Raw genomic sequence first — 19736 nt, 5'->3', positions numbered from 1 at the left:
TTATTCTTCCACATTTATTTTAAAGCCTATAAAAAATATTTTAACAATATTAGGCTACTGTACAATGAAGGGGGGCTGAGAATTCAAGCTGGTACTTCATATTACACATGCACTATATTTCAAATTCTCTGCAGTCAATATACAGTATAGCAAAAAAGTTTTAGCATCCTTTTAAAGCGTGAACTCTCCCATATTAATTGTAACTGCGTGGAAAAGAGTGACCAGTACTTTTTTCAAAATCTCTCCTTTTGTAATTTACAGAAAACAGATTTTAGAACAATATGAATGTGAGCATATGATTACAGAATACAATTTTTGGTGAACTATCCTTTCAACCAATGAGCAAGTTTTTTTTACAGTCCGTTTCTGTTTAAAGTACTCAAATATAATATATATAATAGTGATCTAAACCACCTGGCACTGAGCCAGAGTAAGTGCAGAAGGAGTATGAGAGAACAAATAAGTGAAAGGACTGAGATTTATGAAGAGAGAAACTGTGTGTGTGTGTGTGTGTGTGAGAGAGAGAGAAAGAGAGACAGAGCCGAGTGGGTCCGAGTGAAAACAGTTTTGTTCTTTCAGTGTTTGTGTGGAGTGATTGTAAGTAGACAGAACAGTGAGGGAGGCTTTCAGCCATCTGTAAAGTTAACAAAGCAAAGTCCTCTCCTTATTTAGCTCTCATTATGCATCCGTATGAATGAGTGAGTGTCAAAGAGAGAACGACTGTTGTTTCTGTGTTTGTGAGTGAGGGAGTGGGACGGAAATAGAGATAGATAGAGGGAGTGGAGATAGCAAAGCGGAGAGGTGCTTCTAATTGTTTTCATTTTTCTGTAATGATCGAGGAGGAACAGGAACACAGATCGGCTGTCAGTCTCAGCGCACACCGACTCCTCTGAACGCACGCGCGCGCGTTTGCACCTGTTGAGCGTATCTATTCACGTCCAGCAGTCATGGCCGTCTCCATAGCTGTGTGAGAGGGTACTCGTGTCTATCAGGGGTCTTCCTATCTTACAGGAGAGAGATGTCATCGCTCTATTCGCGCAGCAAGGACCTTTCCTCTCGCTCCAGAAAGTCCCTGTCGGACTCGCCGCCCTCCTCCCCGTCCCCCAGCACCAAAACCTTCAGAGTAAGAGCCAGCTGTGTTTGCTTTGTGTTTGTCACAATAACACTGACGTTTCAATAGGCAGTATTGTGTTTGTTGCAATGTAACTTTGTCATTTGTCACTGGAGGATGCAGATGTTCACGTATTCCAATGTTTTAGGCTATATTTGAAGGTTTTTGATCTTCATCATTAGTCAGAAGCAACCTAACTTTTTGTTTTCAAGTGCTTATTTGTTCATTTTGGTGATTATACAGTGGAGTCCAAAAGTCCACGTTGAAAATCTGGGATTTAGTTTTTCATTCAAACCTGGAAATAAACAGTGTTTCTGAGCACTTTTAAGCAAAGAAATGCATCTTAAATTTCAGATTTTGCAGTATTTCTAGGTCACTAATCAAATTAAATTTGTGACAATGATCATGTGACGGTTTTTGAAGACTGTTGAGAATGTGATCATCAGGTTTCATACAAACTTATGGAGTTCATGCAGCTTGAGTGCTGCCCTCATTAACCCTCATAAAACAAAATCTATATACATTTTAAATAGGACAGTTTATTGAAGCTTTATGCAAAATATAAAATATAAAAGTCTAAAATATATATATTTTTTTTATGTATCATATTTGATACATCAAGCTTACTGTATATGACTCATATAATATAGTGATAATATGAAGCTCATACTCCAGGAGGAAAAACATTTCATTATGCAATATGGTGCAGTTTCTGATATTTATATGCACAAAAAGTAAAATTAATTTCTGATCTTAAATTACCTTAAATTACATCTTTATAACAGGATAGCACATTAAATGCAATATATGCATATAATCAGTTGTCACTCAATATAATGTTTTAATAAGATGATATTTAAGTGCATAGTTTTATGATCAAAACTTTGTGCTGGTCAAAACATATAATGCAAAGCAATACAATGATGATGAACAGTAAACATTCCTTAAAAGCCTTATGGATCATATTTGATTTTATAACATGATTTTTCAGTAACACTTTATTTGAGGGTCTTTTAACTAGTTGCTTATTAGTATGCATATTACTAGAATAGTAGCCATTTATTAGTAGTAATTAAGCACACATTAATGCCTTATTCTACATGACCTTATTCTACATACGTAATCCTACCCAATACCTAAACTTAACAACTACCTTACTAACTATTAATTAGGAATTTACTGAGGGAAAAGTCATAGTTAATAGTGAAGAAGTGTTCCCTATTCTAAAGTGTTACCGATTTTTCTAAAAAGTGATGTATAGATAATCAAATAAATTTAAGCTGTTTCAGTCCAGTAAGTGTTATATTACTAAACATACAAAAGTTATTCTTCAGTTTATTTTTCACAGCAAAAAGACACAACTGTACTTGCTAAAAAAATATGAATCATCAATCATTCGACAGAAGGAATGTGGTATATTGTGTACAACAGGTTTCTCAGCAACGCTTTGTTCATGTTGGTTATTTAGAAACCGACCGTATATATATGTGACATGATACAGTTGGTTTTATAGGGTTAAGGCAAGCAAAAGCTAATTTTATTGGTAAATCAGTACACAGTATGAACAAAGTTGCATGAAGTAGTCCTTAACTTACAGCAAACAAATCAATAATCATGTTGTAAAGGAAGTCGTGGTGCTTGTATGACAGCAGAGTGTCTCTGAGCTCATGAGATGGTGTTGTGGGCTGTGATTCAGGGCTGACATCAGCGACTGAACAGAGCTTCAGTGTCCCTCATGTAAACACTGATTCAGGATGTAGTGGGAGTCAGTCCCAGCCATCACGGTTAACTCAGTTTTTAAATGACTCTGGCCGCATCCCCCAGTGATTTGCTAATAAGTACTGCAGAGCATAAACACTTTGCAGCACTGCCAGAAGAAGAGGCAAAAGACTTAAGAAAATTATTTTCAAATGCTTAGTATATGGTACAGTATTCAGACGATGGAATAAAGTTGACAAATGATGTGAAGATTTTTAGGAAGTTCTTGTCAGGTTTTCTAGAAGATGTTTGTTTATTCATGATGCTAGAGTTTTGTGGATGCTGCCAGTGATTGCGTTGTGGTTGCGTGAACATTTCTTGGTGCTCTGGGTGTTTCTTTTCATCATCCACCAGACAGAAATCATAAGACTGGTTTAGGTATGCGGTAGAAGTAACAGCACATCTCTTCTAAACAAACCAATGATTTGAGGAATCATTCAGCATAAACAATTAAGTTTAATATCTGTTCAGATCCTTAATCAATGTGTAGATACTGAGGCTTGTCTTAGCAAACACTACTAAATATGAATAAATATGTGTAAGGAAAAGTGTATATTTTTGCTCAAATAATTGTGTATAGGAAAAGCCTACTGTAAAAAAGTGGTAACCTGCAATTGTTACCTTAAATATATTTCTACCTGGTCGAAATTGGTCTAAATAATGTATATAGGCTGATTCATTGATGATAAATAGTATTTTAGACTTGAATAAAACCAGTAAATTTCTTGGGCCTACTTGGCTCATATTCTGAGAAATATAGTGTGATAATTGATATCACATCACTCACAATTCATTCAGAAACTTTTCTCAGTTGGTGTACTGTAGTTTGTGTTTCGATCTACACACTGTAAAAAATTACTGTGAATTTAATGGTAAAAGACTGTAAAAATGTTAAAAACCTGTTAAATGGTTAACGGTAAATTCCCCTACTATATATGGTGAAAAACTGTATTGGACATTACATTTCACTGTAGTATTTTTGGAAGTGAAAAAGAATGTATAATTTACAGTGAATAACCGTAAATTGACATTCCCAGAATTCCCTGTTACATTTCAAATTTGAGGATTTTTTGTTGAAATAACTATGTTTCTTCTGAGTTTTTTTCTTATCAGTTTTGAACATTAGGGTTGTATGTTACACCTAATGTTGTTAAATTAATATTTCTTGCATTGTTTCAGTTTCATGTGTGTTGTTTAGTGTTTGTGTGAACGACACTGTGCACCTTCTATATATGTTATTATTTAAAAACAACTTGTGATGGGCTTTGGGTCATCGTGTGTTGCTACCGCAATTTTTACGGTAAAATTCCGGCAACCATAGCTGCCATTCTTTTATCTTAAATTATACTGATTTTTTTTACAGTGTAAAAAAATAAAAAATAAAATAAAAAAATAAACCAAGATGGCGCCGCTGATGGCAGCTATTGTGCGTTGCTCACCAGTGTTTATACTGTTTTTATTTATTTTTCCTGTTTTTTGTTTTTCAAATACGATCAGTTTTACCAGGGATGACCTGCTGAACATACGGCAGAACACACCACAAAATTTTTTACCGGATTTAGATTTTTCGGACGTTTTGCTGTACATTGTAGTTGCCGGAGCCGTAGCTCTGGTCAAACGCTACAGGAGGCGTAGGCGGGGGAAGTGAGCCGGAGCGCTTGTGAAGCTTCGTCAGCGCGGATTTCGAATGGTGTTGCCTAGCATCCATCTGGCGAATCTCCGCTCTCTACCCAACAAAATGGACAAACTCCTTCTGCTCTCCCGGACAAACAAGGATTTTTCTAACTCTGCTGCCCACGGAAACCTGGCTAAAGGACGACATACTGGACAGCGCGATTCTGCCTAATTACCAGCCGATCAGATGCTGAATCAACGGGGAAATTGCACGGCGGGACGTGCTTTTACATCAATGAGAGGTGGTGTACAGATGTAACTGTGTTAAAGAACATGTGCTGTTTAGATCTAGAAACACTCTTCATTAACTGCAAGCCGTTCTACTCACCGCGGGAGTTCTGCTTGTTCATTCTCGTGTGTGTCTACATTCCACCGCAAGCGCACGTGAGCACAGCTTTACAGAAACTCGCTGATCTGATCACAGAGAGTGAGCAACAACACCCAGACTCTGTTTTAATCATTCTCGGGGACTTTAATAAAGCAAATCTCTCCCGTGAACTGCCAAAATACAGACAGCACATCACATGTCCCACCAGAGACAGTAATATACTGGATCACTGTTACACAACAATAAAGGACGCATATCACTCGGTTCCACGAGCAGCTTTAGGACTCTCTGATCACTGTTTGGTTCATCTTATTCCGACCTACAGGCAGAAACTTAAATCTGCAAAGCCTGTATTAAGATCTGTTAAAAGATGGACTAATGAAACAGAGCGGGATCTACAAGCCTGTTTCTCTCTCACTGATTGGACTGTTTTTGAAGCTGCTGCCACCGATCTGGACGAGCTCACAGAGACTGTAACATCATATATCAGTTTCTGTGAGGACATGTGCATTCCTAACAGGTCTCATCTAATCTACAACAATGACAAACCATGGTTCACTGCAAAACTCAGACAGCTCCGTCAGGCCAAAGAGGATGCTTACAGGAAAGTGGATAAAGTCTTGTACAAACAGGCCAAATACACGCTGGAAAAGGAGATCAGAGTGGCAAAGAGGAATTATCCTGACAAGCTAAGGAACAAATTCTCTTCCAGTGATTCTGCTTCAGTGTGGAATGGAATGAAGCATATCACCAGTTACAAGACACCATCCCCCAGTACTGTGGAGAATCAACACCTGACAGACGACTTGAACGAGTTTTATTGTCGTTTTGAAAAATCACCCCACACCCGCCCTGAACACCTCTCCACACAACCATTCACACCTCCAGCAACCCCTCTCTCCCCCACATCTACGATTCAAATCAGCGAAGAAGATGTGTGCCAGGTCTTCAGGAAGAACAAAAGAAGGAAAGCACCAGGCCCAGACGGTGTGTCACCAGCCTGTCTGAAAATCTGTGCTGACCAGCTGACCCCCATCTTCATACAGATCTTCAACAGATCACTGGAGCTGTGTGAAGTCCCCTCATGCTTCAAACGCAAAATTACTGGACTTAATGACTACAGACCTGTGGCCCTAACGTCTGTAGCCATAAAATCATTTGAAAGACTGGTTTGGCTTATGTGAAGGACATCACTGGTCCCCTACTGGACCCCCTGCAGTTTGCCTACAGAGCAAACAGGTCTGTGGATGAAGCAATCAACATGGGACTGCACTTCATCCTGAAGCATCTGGACAGAACAGGGACTTATGTGATGATCCTGTTTGTGGACTTCAGCTCCGCTTTTAACACCATCATCACGGAAACCCTTCAGAATAAACTAACCCAGCTCTCCGTCCCCACCTCAACAGCTTCCTGACAGACAGACACCAGTTAGTAAAGCTTGGTAAATTCACATCCAGCACTCGTACCATCAGCACTGGAGCTCCTCAGGGCTGCGTACTCTCCCCACTGCTCTTCTCCCTCTACACCAACAACTGCACCTCTAAAGACCCCTCTGTCAAGCTCCTGAAGTTTGCAGACGACACCACACTGATCGGCCTCATTCAGGTCGGTGACAAGTCTTCTTACAGAAGGAGGTTAAGGAGCTGGCGGTCTGGTGCAGTCTTAACAACCTGGAGCTTAACACGCTCAAAACTGTGGAGATGATTGTGGACTTCAGGAGAAACCCCCCTGCTTTTCCCCCACTCACCATCATGAACAGCACTGTGACTGCAGTGGAGTCATTCAGATTCCTGGGCACCACCATCTCTCAGGACCTGAAGTGGGAGATTCACATAGACTCCATTGTCAGAAAGGCCCAGCAGAGGTTGTACTTTCTTCGCCAACTGTCTGGTTCAGCTCAGCTACCAAATCTGACCTCAGGAGACTTCAGATGGTAGTCCGGACTGCTGAGCGAATCATTGGTACAACCCTTCCCACTCTCCAAGAACTGTACTTATCCAGAGTGAGCAAAAGGATTGATAAAATCACTCTGGACCCCTCCCATCCAGCACAATCTCTCTTTGAACTGTTACCGTCTGGTCGACATTACAGAGCTCTGAGCACCAGAACGACCAGACACAGAAACAGTTTCTTCCCTCAGGCAATCCATCTCATGAACACTCAACAATAAATGTGGAACACACAACTATAAAACATTATCCATTCACCACACTCACTTATTTTCTTTTTCTTTTCTCATTTCTAATGTGCACATACTTGACCTGTACATACATAGTTGTCTATATTATATATTGTGTTTTTGCTGCTTTGTACATTGACTATTTGGATATTATTCTTTTATTATCTGTGTCCTGTCCTGTTACTGTGTTTCTTTTGCACTGTGGAGCTTCTGTCACTACAACAAATTCCTTGTATGTGTAAACATACTTGGCCAATAAAGCTCATTCTGATTCTAATTCTGAAAGACATTGCTGTCACTGGTTATTTCATGTCAACATGCATTGGCCATTTCTGAATGTCTTTTAAATGCATGAAGTTATGGCGTTGTGGGGCAGGTTTTGATCCAATTTGAGTCATTATGTGTGTGTTTGCGAACAGGGTTTGTCCTGTATTATTATGAGCTGATCTCACATATAAGCCAACAATGCACCCAGATAATCCAGTATTTCCCCTTAATATATTTAAACACCTTTTCTGGATAATACATAACCATTAATGTGAATAAAATTAAACTGAAAACCTCACCATTTTTTTCAGCAGGAAAAACCTGTCAGTTTCTCTGTCAGATTATGATGTGAGAAACCAGTATCTGTGTGTAAGGGAAACACTGTGAGTTCCCTTTTACACAGTCATTGAGTTGTAACTACAAGTGCATAACCGGTTCCACGTGGCTTGCAAAGGCTGGGTTTGAGAAGTGCTCCCATAATGCATTTCATAAGACTCAGTTTTTAAATCTCACCGGACCAATCCAGGATATACTGTTTCATAATCAGACAGCATTTGTTGAAACACTCGCTGTTTCAGTTTTTCTTTTGGCTGTTGTATTGCCACTTTAAAACCCCATAAACAAATTCAAAGTCTGTGAGTGAGCGAGACCAATAAATGCCATGTTGACGTGTGGAGACTGTGTTTACTTCAGTGAAAAAAATGCCTGTAAAATCAGCAGGTGCTGCAGCTGTTCTGTCTTTAGGAAGGTAATGCAAGCACTGAATGAATAAGAAACAGATTGCCATTAGTCCAATGCTTTTGCAAACCTTCAGTTTAGTGTGACAGTCCAATTTTAACATAAAACTACTGCTTCATGTATGACATCACTAGTCCCACATCTCTGTAGTTTGTCAAGCTAGAAGTTATTCATAACTTCAAGTAGCCTAGGGCTGTTTATACAGAACACATTTTTGCATAGCAATATTTATTTAAATCAATTAATTTACACAAACAACTGAAACAATTCACTAAAATGAATCAGACTTTCCAATGCTAGATAGAAGACTGTTTTGGACGAAACAACCAGAATGAACTGAAATGGGATGGGCTAGACTATTTATTGTATTTTTACACCAAGTGTTATAGCAAGTAAAAGTAAATGTTGCCATTTAACAATATATTTAAAAGTGATCATTTGCTAAATTGAATCTAGCTTGCAGATGATCAGATTGAACCTTGTTTATCATTTATCAACAACAATTGCAAACTATAATCAAACATATAACTCCCTTTAATAGTGATGCATGGGAAAAAAGTGATTTTTTTCTGATAAAATTAGCAATTTGCACTGGAAAACCGAATAGTGAAATGAATGAAATGAAATGAGTTAATTTCACTCAAATAATAATGAAAGTTACTTGGACTTAATTGAAACAAGTTCTGTAAACTCAAAATGTGGTTGTAGTAAGCTGAACTTAAAATGATTGTGTTTTCTAGTACCCAGCATGCTTTGCATCAGACAACAAGGAAAATAAATTTTGAAATTAAGTGTTATTTTGTGTGTTTTGCACAAGATTAACATAGGACAACATAACTACATTACGAGATAACAACATTACACTAAGGCATATTGTGATTTTTTTTTTGCTGAATTATGCAGCGCTACCTTTAATGTTTTTAATGAACTGAAATAAATTTCTAACACACAAACCCATTATCACAAATTAGAATAAGCAAAACAATAGTCTCTACTACCTGTAAAAGTACTTATTCAGTCCAGTGTGAGCAAACAGTGTGAAATGAAAACAGCGATGTAGCATTTGGTCATGCTATTGTTGGGAGGAAAAAAAGCTTGTTACTGGAAAAGCAACACCTTATTTAAAGCAGCTGAACGACTGTCACATTACTGCAAAGTTTACCAGCTACGTTTACATAGTTACTCCCCAGCACTGGTCTGCACACTGTTACAGAGGTTTAATGTTTAGTGATGGTAACGGCAGGCTCGCCACATAATAGAACAAGATTAGCTGAAGAAAACGCTCATGACGTTTTATGTTTCCTCTAATCATAACATGCTTTTTTTCCCATCAACAAAGCTGCACATGTGGGCTTGAAGTTTCCATGACGAGTGGAGGCAGAGCGTGTGAGGTCTCCTTGGGAGCGAAAGTTAAAGAGAGCGAAAGAATAAACACATGTGTTTTGTTTTTAGTGGTCTTCTAATCCATGTTTATGAAGGACTTTTTATCCCAAACAACAGAACACAGGGTAACAAACAGACAAACACATCTGACTGGGCGTATGAAAACAACTATTTTTAAAGGGGTCGTTAACATAAAAATAATGTTAAGTCTGTCATCACTTGCTAACACTCATGTCAATCCACAACTGTATGACGACTTCTTACATGCAACAAAAATGTGATTTTCTTTTTTTTAAGTCTTGTCCACTTTGTCATTATAATTAAAGTGAACGAGGACTGGAGGTGCTCCAGAAACTCCCAATATGACCAAAAATCAACAAAAGTAACATAAAATTGGTTTATGGAACTATACCTTACACTGTAATATATTTATATATATACATTCAAATATGTGAATAAAAAAACTAAAATAAATAAAAGAATAAATAAAAAAATAAAAGTGCTTAAAAGCCTTTTTCAGTCTTTGCACTTCAGTATTTCAAATTTTATTCAATGTGATGCTTTCTTTTTCTGAGTGTAAATTGTTTCAAAGTAAATCCTACACAGTATTAAGTCATATGGTCATTTGAATATGAAATCATAAGATTAATTGACTGAAATGGTCATTGTTCACTGAAAATCTACCCTTGTTCTTTTCTGTCCATTTATGAGAGTCCATAAACAAAATGAGAGTTCATGAAAATTCATAAGTCCGATCTGAATTGGGTGATTCAGTTCATGAAATCATTCTGAATAAATCATGAATCATTTGTATCCTTTTTTGAAGTTTGAAAGTTTCTGTTCATTGTAATTACATGGAAAAGAGCAACCGGCACAGAAAGAAAGAAACTCGTGTGGGTTTGAAAGTACACGAGTAAATGATTCAGAATTTTCTTTTCTATTTTTGACGAACTGTTCCTCGAACAGAGCAGATCAGAAGAAACCAGCCCTTATAAAGTAATCAAACAAATGAAAACAAACGACTTGATTTGTTTTCTCTTAATATATCTGGCTTATCACGCAAAGAGCGGTGGGAGCGGCGAAGAGAAAGATCTGCAAGGCAGAAAAGTCTTTTTTTGGACTTGTGTGTTGTAATACTCCTTTTGAGTACGGTGATGCTCACATTTTCCATTTTGCATGCTGGCAGCCGGACTAGCTGGCTCTCGAAGGGGGGGATGAAGCGATGAGGTGAAAGAGAGGATTAAAGAGGTTGCGTATAAATACTTCAGCATGACTCAGATCCTGTAAATGTTACAGTTTGTGGCGTTATGGGATCAGGGTGAAGCCCACAGCTGTGTGAAGCAGTCTCAGTCTGTTACTTCATAGTGTATATGAGTTATAGAGCTCATATGTGCTAAACGCGTGGAGAATTTAACAGCCCTGTGGTGTTCATGCTGTGACCCGGCACAGTTCACATGCCTCTGATGTGCAGTGAAGGTACAGTTGTCCTGCTGTACTGATCCAGCTTTACCCAAATCCTCATTCATCCACTGTAAGAGAATTGACATAATTGCTCACAGATCTTTAATAGTGAAAGGACGAGCTCTGCCAGCTCTGCTAGTCAGGGTGTGAATTCCAGGGGGGTTTGGCCCCCAATTAAGGCTTGAACCCCCTAAAGGAAGCCAATATAAAAGGGCCTTAAAATATACTAAGAATAAACCAAAGCATGCACATATATACAGTGCCTATAAAAAGTCTTCACACGCCTTCAATTTTTTTTTCACGTTTTGTTATGTTGCAGCCTTATGTTAAACTGCTTTGAATTACTTTTTTCCACATTAATCTACACTCCATACATCATAATGACAAATCAAAAACAGAATTGTCACAACTTCGTAAGTTAATAAAAAAAAAAGAAATAAGAAATAGTAAAGAAATAAGTACATTGCATAAGTCTTCATACCCTTAACTCAGTACTTAGCTGAAGCACCTTTACAGCCTCAAGTCTTTTTTGGGTTTGATACAACAAGCTTTGCACATTAGAATTTGGCAATTATCTGCCATTCTTCTCCTCATCTCTTCACCTCTCAAGCTCTGTTAGGTTGGATGGGGACAGATGCACATTTTCAGGTTTCTCCAGAAATATTTGATTGGGTTCAAGCTCAAGTTGTGGCTGGGCCACTTAAGGACATTCACAGCGTTGTGTATAAGCCACTCTTGCTGTGTGATTAGGGGTCATTATCCTGTTGGAAGGTGAACCTTCTGCCCAGTCTGAGGTTCTGAATGCTCTGGACTGGGTTTTCATCAAGGCTATTTCAATATTTTGGTGCATTGAGCTTTTCTTCTACTCTGACGGGTCCCTCAGTCCCTGCCACTGAAAAACAGCCCCCGAGCATGAGGCAGCTACCAGCAGGAATTGAGGTTCATCAGACCAGAGAATCTCGTTTCTCACAGTCTGAGGGTCCTTTAGGTGCTTTTCTGCAAATTCCAAAATGTTTGTCCTTCTGTGGGTTTCTGATTGAAAACAATAAAATAATTCTGTTTTACAAAAGAAATGTTAAATGACCGACAATTATATTCAGTGAACCAAACTAATCATAATATTTTGTCTCAAATATGCCCATTTTGAGAGAGAGAGAGAGAGAGAGATGAAATGTGCGTGTGTTAATTATCTGCATCTGTTTGTCTGTGTCTAACTGTGCATTCACACCAGACACTATTCACGCATAGTTGGGCGCTTGAACATTTTGAGTTTACTCGCTTCATTCACCCGTGAAATTCATTTCACAACGGACGCGAATTCGCGTCATGGGAGGAGTTTTTGCTATAATCATCCAAGCACCTGATTCCTAGCCATTTCTAATATAAATTTGATATGACTAAATATTATTAAATTGTAAAGAAATTCCAGGATCAGTTCCTTCTTCACGTAGGCCTATTTTCATCGGGTCAGTCATTTATATACAATATAAATTATATGAATATAAATATATACATGTAAATATTTTCAGAATATATACTGCATGTGTGTGTGTGTGTGTGTGTGTATATATGTATGTATATATAAGTACTGTAGCAGCATTTCAGTAATCATAAAAGTTTACAATTTACAATTTAGTCATTGTTCACCTGAAAGGCGTGACAGTAAGTGCTTTCCATTAGTGTCAGTATCAAATGATAAACAGACATGTGTTATTACGCTGCCATTATTTGTCACTTTATTATGTAATTGTGGGTGTTTGATGATGATCACAATGAAACCGTGGGTTAGTGTCTCTTCTCTTCTGCTTGCTTCTACTCCCATTAATCTGATTCAGTGTTATTTTTAATAGCAGGATGGAATGTGTGCAGCAGCATCAGCACTGCCTTACATGGTTTACTGTGGTGAAAGTGTGCTCTCTAGTTCTCCTCCTCTCTTTCTCTCTGTAGACAGTGAGCTCAGGGCCAGCAGGTGCCTATGGGTAATGATGCCCCCCGAGGGCTTTAAAACTTCCGAACGGCAACAGCACAAGTCTGTGCCATGATTTACCCAAAGTAGAACTTGTTCTTGGATCAACACTCATATTAACCGATAGGATTTGGAGGATAAGTATAGTGTTAAGGGAATAGTTCACCCAAAAAAATGCAAATTAGCTGGAAATTTATTCAACCTCCAGCCATCCAAGATGTAAAAAGTTTGTTTCTTTATGGGAACAGATTTGGAGAAATGTAGCATTATATCATTTGCTCACCAATGGATGCTCTGCAGTGAATGGGTGCCGTCAGAATGAGAGTCCAAACAGCTGATAAAAACATCACAATAACCCACAAGTAATCCACACCACTCCAGTCCACCAATTAATGTCTTGTGAAGCAAAAAGTTGTATTTATAAGAAACAAATCCATCATGAAGGCATTTTAAACTTCAAACCTTTGCTTGCAGCTAAAATATGAGTGTTTTATACATGATATTGCTTTCGCATTTCAAAAAAATGAATCCATAATCTGCTTTCTCCAGTTAAAAAGTCCATCCCCTGTTGTCCTCTCACATCAGAATCCATGACATATTTATTTTTAACTGTTTTGGACTGTTTTCACCTGAACAGTGCTTGATCTGTATATATTTATCTCCTTATTCAGATGAGATGACTTTATCTCTGGCGAAAGCAATATCATGTATAAAACACTCATATTTTAGCTGGAAGCAAAGTTTTGAAGTTTAAAATGCCTTCATGATGGATTTGTTTCTTATAAATACAACTTTTCACTTCACAAGATGTTAAGTGATGGACTGGAGTGGTGTGGATTATTTGTGGATTATTGTGATGTTTTTATCAGCTGTTTAGACTCTCATTCTGACGGCACCCATTCACTGCAGAGCATCCATTGGTGAGCAAGTGATGTAATACAAAATTTATCCAAATCTGTTCAAATGAAGGAACAAACTCATCTACATCTTGGATGGCCTGAGGCTACTTTTTTTTTTTTTTTTTTTTTTAGCAAATTTGCATTTTTGGGTGAACTATTACTTTCACTTATTGTAAGTTAAGGTGGTTTATGGTTGTTTGATAGGAATGTTCTTCCTGAATCAACAATAGATGCCAAACCAAGAAAATCACGATAACCTCAGATCCCAGAATGACCCAACATGAGAACAAGACCACCAGAACAAATATCCACTAAATACTGACTTCATCTACCCCACACGATGTGACCACAGAACTAAACAAGACCACCAGCACACATTTCAGGAACTTTTTTGTTGTTGTTGTGGCTACATGTAAACACTTGAATAAGACATCTTGCCTCACATTGAGAAATCATAATGATTGCCAGTAAAACACAGAGCAGCCACGGATGTTACAGCAGTTATTATAAGTCAGTGCTGCAGGTCAAGCTCTGTTTCTCCTCCAGTGCTGCTGTGTTGTGGTCAGAGAGCGGGTTCCTGGGGACACTCTGTATTACCACATGAGGAGAGACGTCTCTGAAATACTGTGTAAACATTCAGATGGACCCATCTCTAGAGGCCAGGGACCACGCTCTCATCCCTCTGTTTATTTCCATGTAAAAGCCCCACAGAATCACGCCAGAATATAGCAGATGCAGTTACGATCAGTAAAATACTCTCACTGTCACATATATGCTTGTATATTCTATGTGTTCTACAACTACCGGCCCTTTTAGTTTGATTTAAAACATATGCTAAAATCTACCAAAAAGATCACCTATATTAAATGTTTTCTGTCTATACTATAGTAGTAGTAGCCCTTTATTGTCACTAGTCACAAGTACCAGCGAAATTACTTTACTTACTTTACTTACTTTTGTCATTTAGCAGACGCTTTTGTCCAAAGCGACTTACAAATAAGAAAAAGTAACTAAAACTAAAAAGTTACAACTCTATAAATACTATCTACCCACATATTTAAGAAAATAAAGAAATTAAATAAAATTAACACATGCATATAACAACAACATTTCAATAATAAACATATCAATGAAAAAATTTAATAAAAAGCTACTACTATCCCTTGCCGGTGTCCCTGCCCGGTGGAGTCGCACGGTAGAGTCGATGGTCTTTACACTCTTTGGTCTTCACACTAAGAGGGCTTCACACGACGACTGCCGCGGTATAATAACCTTTATTATACCAAACCAACAAATGATCATTTCAATTCAGCTGGACCCACTTTCCTGTTTATCAACTACAAATGGCCAAGCAAGTGCACACACTGACAAGATACACGATACAGTACGAGACCAAACGCGATTTCAGCAACTCTCATCCTAGTAAACAAAATAAGCGTTTCCTAGCAACGGCAAATGCGCTAAACACTGAGACAAGTAAATACACTTACGAGCTGATTTTAAACTTCCGCTGATAGACTGCTTCTCTTAAAGACCACTTCATTACACTGCCTTCTGCTGGCGCTTGAACCCACTTTCCTGTTTATCAACTACAAATGGCCAAGCAAGTGCACACACTGACAAGATACACGATACAGTACGAGACCAAACGCGTCTAAAAATTAGCCATCAACCTGTCCATACATACACAAACATACATACAATATGACAAGGGGGTAGACAGGACAGGAAGACAGGGAATTTTGGAAGATAATACAGCATAAACATGAGGAAGGGAGAGGAGAAAAAATATAACCCCCAGACTATGCTCCTGCGGGAGTACAGTGTGAGAACAGGAAAAAAAACACCTCAGCAACAGAAGCACATAATCATAACATAGACACATGACTAGCAACGGGGGAGAGTTGATCCAGCTCTGGCAAGCAGCCATCCGGTCCTGCAGGCTAAGGCGCCGGTCACAGACCCGCTTGTCAGGTGGCGGTGCGAAGCGGCGAAGGCGTTGGATTAGGGTGGGAGGTGAATGCATATCAGTATATGAGTGGAGTTCGTGTGTTCGTTGGCCTGGTGAGTCGTCACGCTGGAATTCAAAACAAGTTGCCTCAGTCCGCAGATTGTAATAGCGACACAGCAGGTTGCCACGGAAACAGCCTTGGTCAGGACCCCGACAGAGTCAACGACATCAGGTGTCTGGAAGGGGGGAGGAACGCAAGAGAGCATCTTCACTGCAGTGCTCTTCCGGGGTTGTTTACACCAGCAGTGACCTTGCCGAGCCAGCTGGTTTAGGGGAGCCGAAAGAAGATAAGATTGCGATTGTTTGGTCTTGGATCGAGTAGCCGCATTCCAATTTCACGGCTACTCTCTTAGTCCTTTCTGGTCTCCAAATCCATCAATTTTCAATCATGACGGGCAGCCTTGTGAGGCTTTGGACAGCTGTTTCCGTCTCCTGAATTCTTCGATATCCCAAATCAAAGCCTAATCCAATCAGCAGAAAACCCGTTATCGTGGTTCCGAATAGGTAGATGTCAATGTCCTCCATGGAAAGAGCCGCCAGACACACGACCCCGATCAGGTTCCCCGATCCCAGGCTTCTCGTCGAGAAGATGGTGTCAATTTCGTTGCGAGACCAGTTGATCAAATCCATGATTTTTCAGTTTTTCAGAGCAGTGCAGAAGGAATCTCTCAAGTACAAGACGAGACGAAGAGCAAGCAGGGAAGATAAGGGGAGGACAGTTCTATGCCTTAATCATTTATTTTATCTACTTTTCATATCGTTCAGATTTGGTTGTTTTACACTTGTGCCAGCATTTCAGTCTTATTAAAGTATTCATAAAATAGCCTTCATAAAGTATATAATATTGCATTTTTAAAGTTTGATCACCTAAGCAAAGAGTAAACTAAAGAATATACTTAAGTGTGAATTGAATGTAACATTGTCAGACACTAAATAGCATGTTAATTGCAATTCAGTGAAAATATACTATAGCTTATATATTTAGACTTAAGAGTGCTTTTCCTCTCACTTAAGTAGGACTTATTGTCATACTGTGTGTTTGTGTTATTTCATAAATGTCTTATACTTTAGTAAAAATATCCTTTTTTTTTTTTTTACTAAATATACTTTATTAAAACATATGCTGTCTATTTAAACATATTTTTTTTTAATATAATGATATATAATTAATATATTATTAAAATATTTTACATTAAAATGTATTATTGAATAACACACCACAGTTAAAATTATAATCAAGTACTTTACACGTGCTTTAGTCAATACCTCAGATTAAGTGCGCTTTAAAGCATGACAATAAATGATTAAAGCGTAATGATTAAAAATGTACGTTAAAGTTAAACTTTAATTTGACCTCAAATAAATTACAATTTAATTACAAAGTGCACTTTTTGTAAAAATGTACTTAAAAACTTAATCATAAAAGTGAACTATCTTTAAGTACACTTGAGTGGCCTTTTATTTCAGTAATATTACAGATTTTACAGGTCACATTTAACACAATTAAGCACACTCACAAGGGAATGAGCATAACTGTCAGGTAAAATAAATAAATATGCACGCATATATTTGGACACTGTTAGTTAACCAATTAAACTAATGAGAGTGTAAAAAGTGATTAAAGCACCTGTAGTTATGGCAAGATTTAATTGAACAGATCTCATTTGCTGTAATTAGTTTTATGAGCTCACGAAAAACTCTTCTTTTTCTCTGCCAAACTTTGTCCGGCTGTAGTGACTGATTCTGCATGACCTTTTTTTGCGTTGTTCAGACGTCCCCCTCAGACAGTGGACTGTTATTCCTATCTGATGCCTAATCGAGTGTGCTGACGAGTGTCCAAACAGGATGTGCTGTCTTTAGCAGAGGAACAGAGGGGATTCTTTCTCTGCCTTTCCTTCTCTCTTTTTCTCTCTGGACTGAACGGCCTTAAATCTGAAGCAATGAGAACATATTACCAGACCCGTGTGGAATCTGCACCCACCGAGTAGCTTGACTGTAGTTTAACTACTTGAAATTACGAGACGGCTTGTAGCTTGCCATCTTTGTTATGGATGTTTCTGCTTGGACTGTCAGACCTTTACACGAGTCATTTACCATCTATGCACATCCTCTGGATAAAAGGTCATCCAGACAGTGATGGTGGACAGTGATGTTTACAATATGTGACTATGTACAACATGTACCTAAAATGGAAATTAAATGTTCTTTTCGAAGATTTACTGTCTGCAAGATACGCTCCCATAAAAACAACCTGATTTATGTGCTTGTACAAGGAAAATGTAGGAATGTAATTGCTGGTGGACAAAAATGAGCAACAATTTATTATAAAAGAACAAAAAGCACAAATCCTCTTGAAATGAGCTGTTTTGCTGTCATTGCTAAATGGAATTGGTGTGATTTCAAATGTGACAGGAAGTGGGTGTACTAAAAACACTTCAAGACATTTTTATGTAGACACACATATGCACAAGTTTCCAACAACATATCATACTCTTCCTCCAGGCATTTTTATGGCAGACTTCCATTGACAGATTGAGAGGTCTAGAAGACTCAGTCTGACCTGCTGTTCCAGCTCACTTATGTCAAGTTCAGTCACACTTAAAAACTCTACTGTCTGCACTATAAGGTCATTTAAACATGCTTACATTACGATGCAATCCCTATGATCTGATCGAGAAGATCGAAAAATCACCCAATCGGATGATTGTCCACATCCAATTAGTGATCAGGTGGATGCAAACCTTCCCATGATAAGAAGTGTGCTTAATTGTATTGAATGTGCACTTAAAAATCTTAAAAGTGTATATTATATATAGTGCTGTCAAACAATTAATCGCGATTAATCGCATCCAAAATAAAAGTTTTTATTTACATAGTAAATATACACAGTACACACAGATATATTATGTATATATAAATGCACACACATACAGCATATATTTTGAAATTATTTACATGTTTATACACATGCATATGAAGAGTTTGGTTCCAAAACGCTATAAATCCATTTTGATTAATTTGAGTAAAAATGTGTTTTCTTTACCAAGAAAAGACTAGATGAAAACCACTATTTTCTGTTTCATCTCTCCCAAAATGAAACGGGTCATCTTGTTAATGCTATAAATTAATTACAGCAAATTTAATCATGAACGAGAACATGAACAACATCACATTAGACCACAGAAATTCCAAAATGACATTTCCTTTACATTCAGTTTCCAAAAGTGCATTCATCTTTGCCATGTAACATTCATTTAGTTGACTAGTGCGATTCATCTGCAATTATGAATGCTATATTTCGTAGCTTGTCAGTGATCTACGGCTCTGTGTATTAAATGCCACTCCATCTGAAAGCATGTGATGGAGATTTACTACTAATCCCAAAACCGGATTTACTGACGAGATGCACATAACAATCACATGCGATTTATTGTGCAGCCCTAATTTTTTGGTTTGTTTGCTGATCACAAAATATAAAATAGATGAGGAAAACTATGACTATGAGTTTAAAACTAAGCATCGCCATTATTGTTTACAAAACGTGGAATGGTGCGCTTTGAGCGGATGTATCACATTCTACAGAGAAGGAAGACTGGCGTTTGTCGCAGTTTGGAAAGATTGGGAGAAAACATGAAAGAATAACACAGCGGATATCACATTTTGAGTAAAATTAAAAATGGACTATTCAATACAAATTAAACTCAATAAAAAAATCAAACTCCAAACTTTGGTTTTGGAACGAAACTCTTCATATGTTTTACTGCTGTCAAACGATTAATCGCGATTAATCGCATCCAAAATAAAAGTTTTTGTCTACATAATATATGTGTGTGTACTGTGTATATTTATTATGTATATATAAATACATTCACATACAGTATATATTTTGAAAATATTTCAAAATTAGCTAATTTTTCTTAAATATATACATGGATGTGTTTGTATTTACATATACATA

General features: G+C 37.8%; 1 protein-coding gene across 6 annotated transcripts in view; it reads left to right on the top strand.

Annotated features, from left to right (window-relative positions):
* Positions 1-504: 504 nt before the first annotated feature.
* The window catches only part of LOC306859463 (protein phosphatase 1 regulatory subunit 12B-like), a 31094-nt gene continuing 11862 nt past the window's right edge, over positions 505-19736 (top strand). For 4 of the 6 annotated variants that reach the window (XM_079400489.1, XM_079400493.1, XM_079400491.1 and 1 more), the window contains exon 1: positions 578-1123. In XM_079400489.1, the coding sequence (XP_079256615.1) occupies positions 1019-1123 (105 nt within the window). In that variant the 5' untranslated portion in view covers positions 578-1018. Of the gene's footprint in view, positions 1124-19736 lie in introns of all 6 variants that reach the window. The other 2 variants (XM_079400488.1, XM_079400492.1) reach the window with 2 other exon arrangements.

Source organism: Barbus barbus (genome assembly GCF_936440315.1).
Source record: "Barbus barbus genome assembly, chromosome: 40".
In the NCBI taxonomy this organism is placed as follows: domain Eukaryota; kingdom Metazoa; phylum Chordata; class Actinopteri; order Cypriniformes; family Cyprinidae; genus Barbus; species Barbus barbus.
The sequence above is the reverse complement of the archived record's forward strand: the minus strand, read 5'-3'. Positions and strand labels throughout refer to the sequence as shown.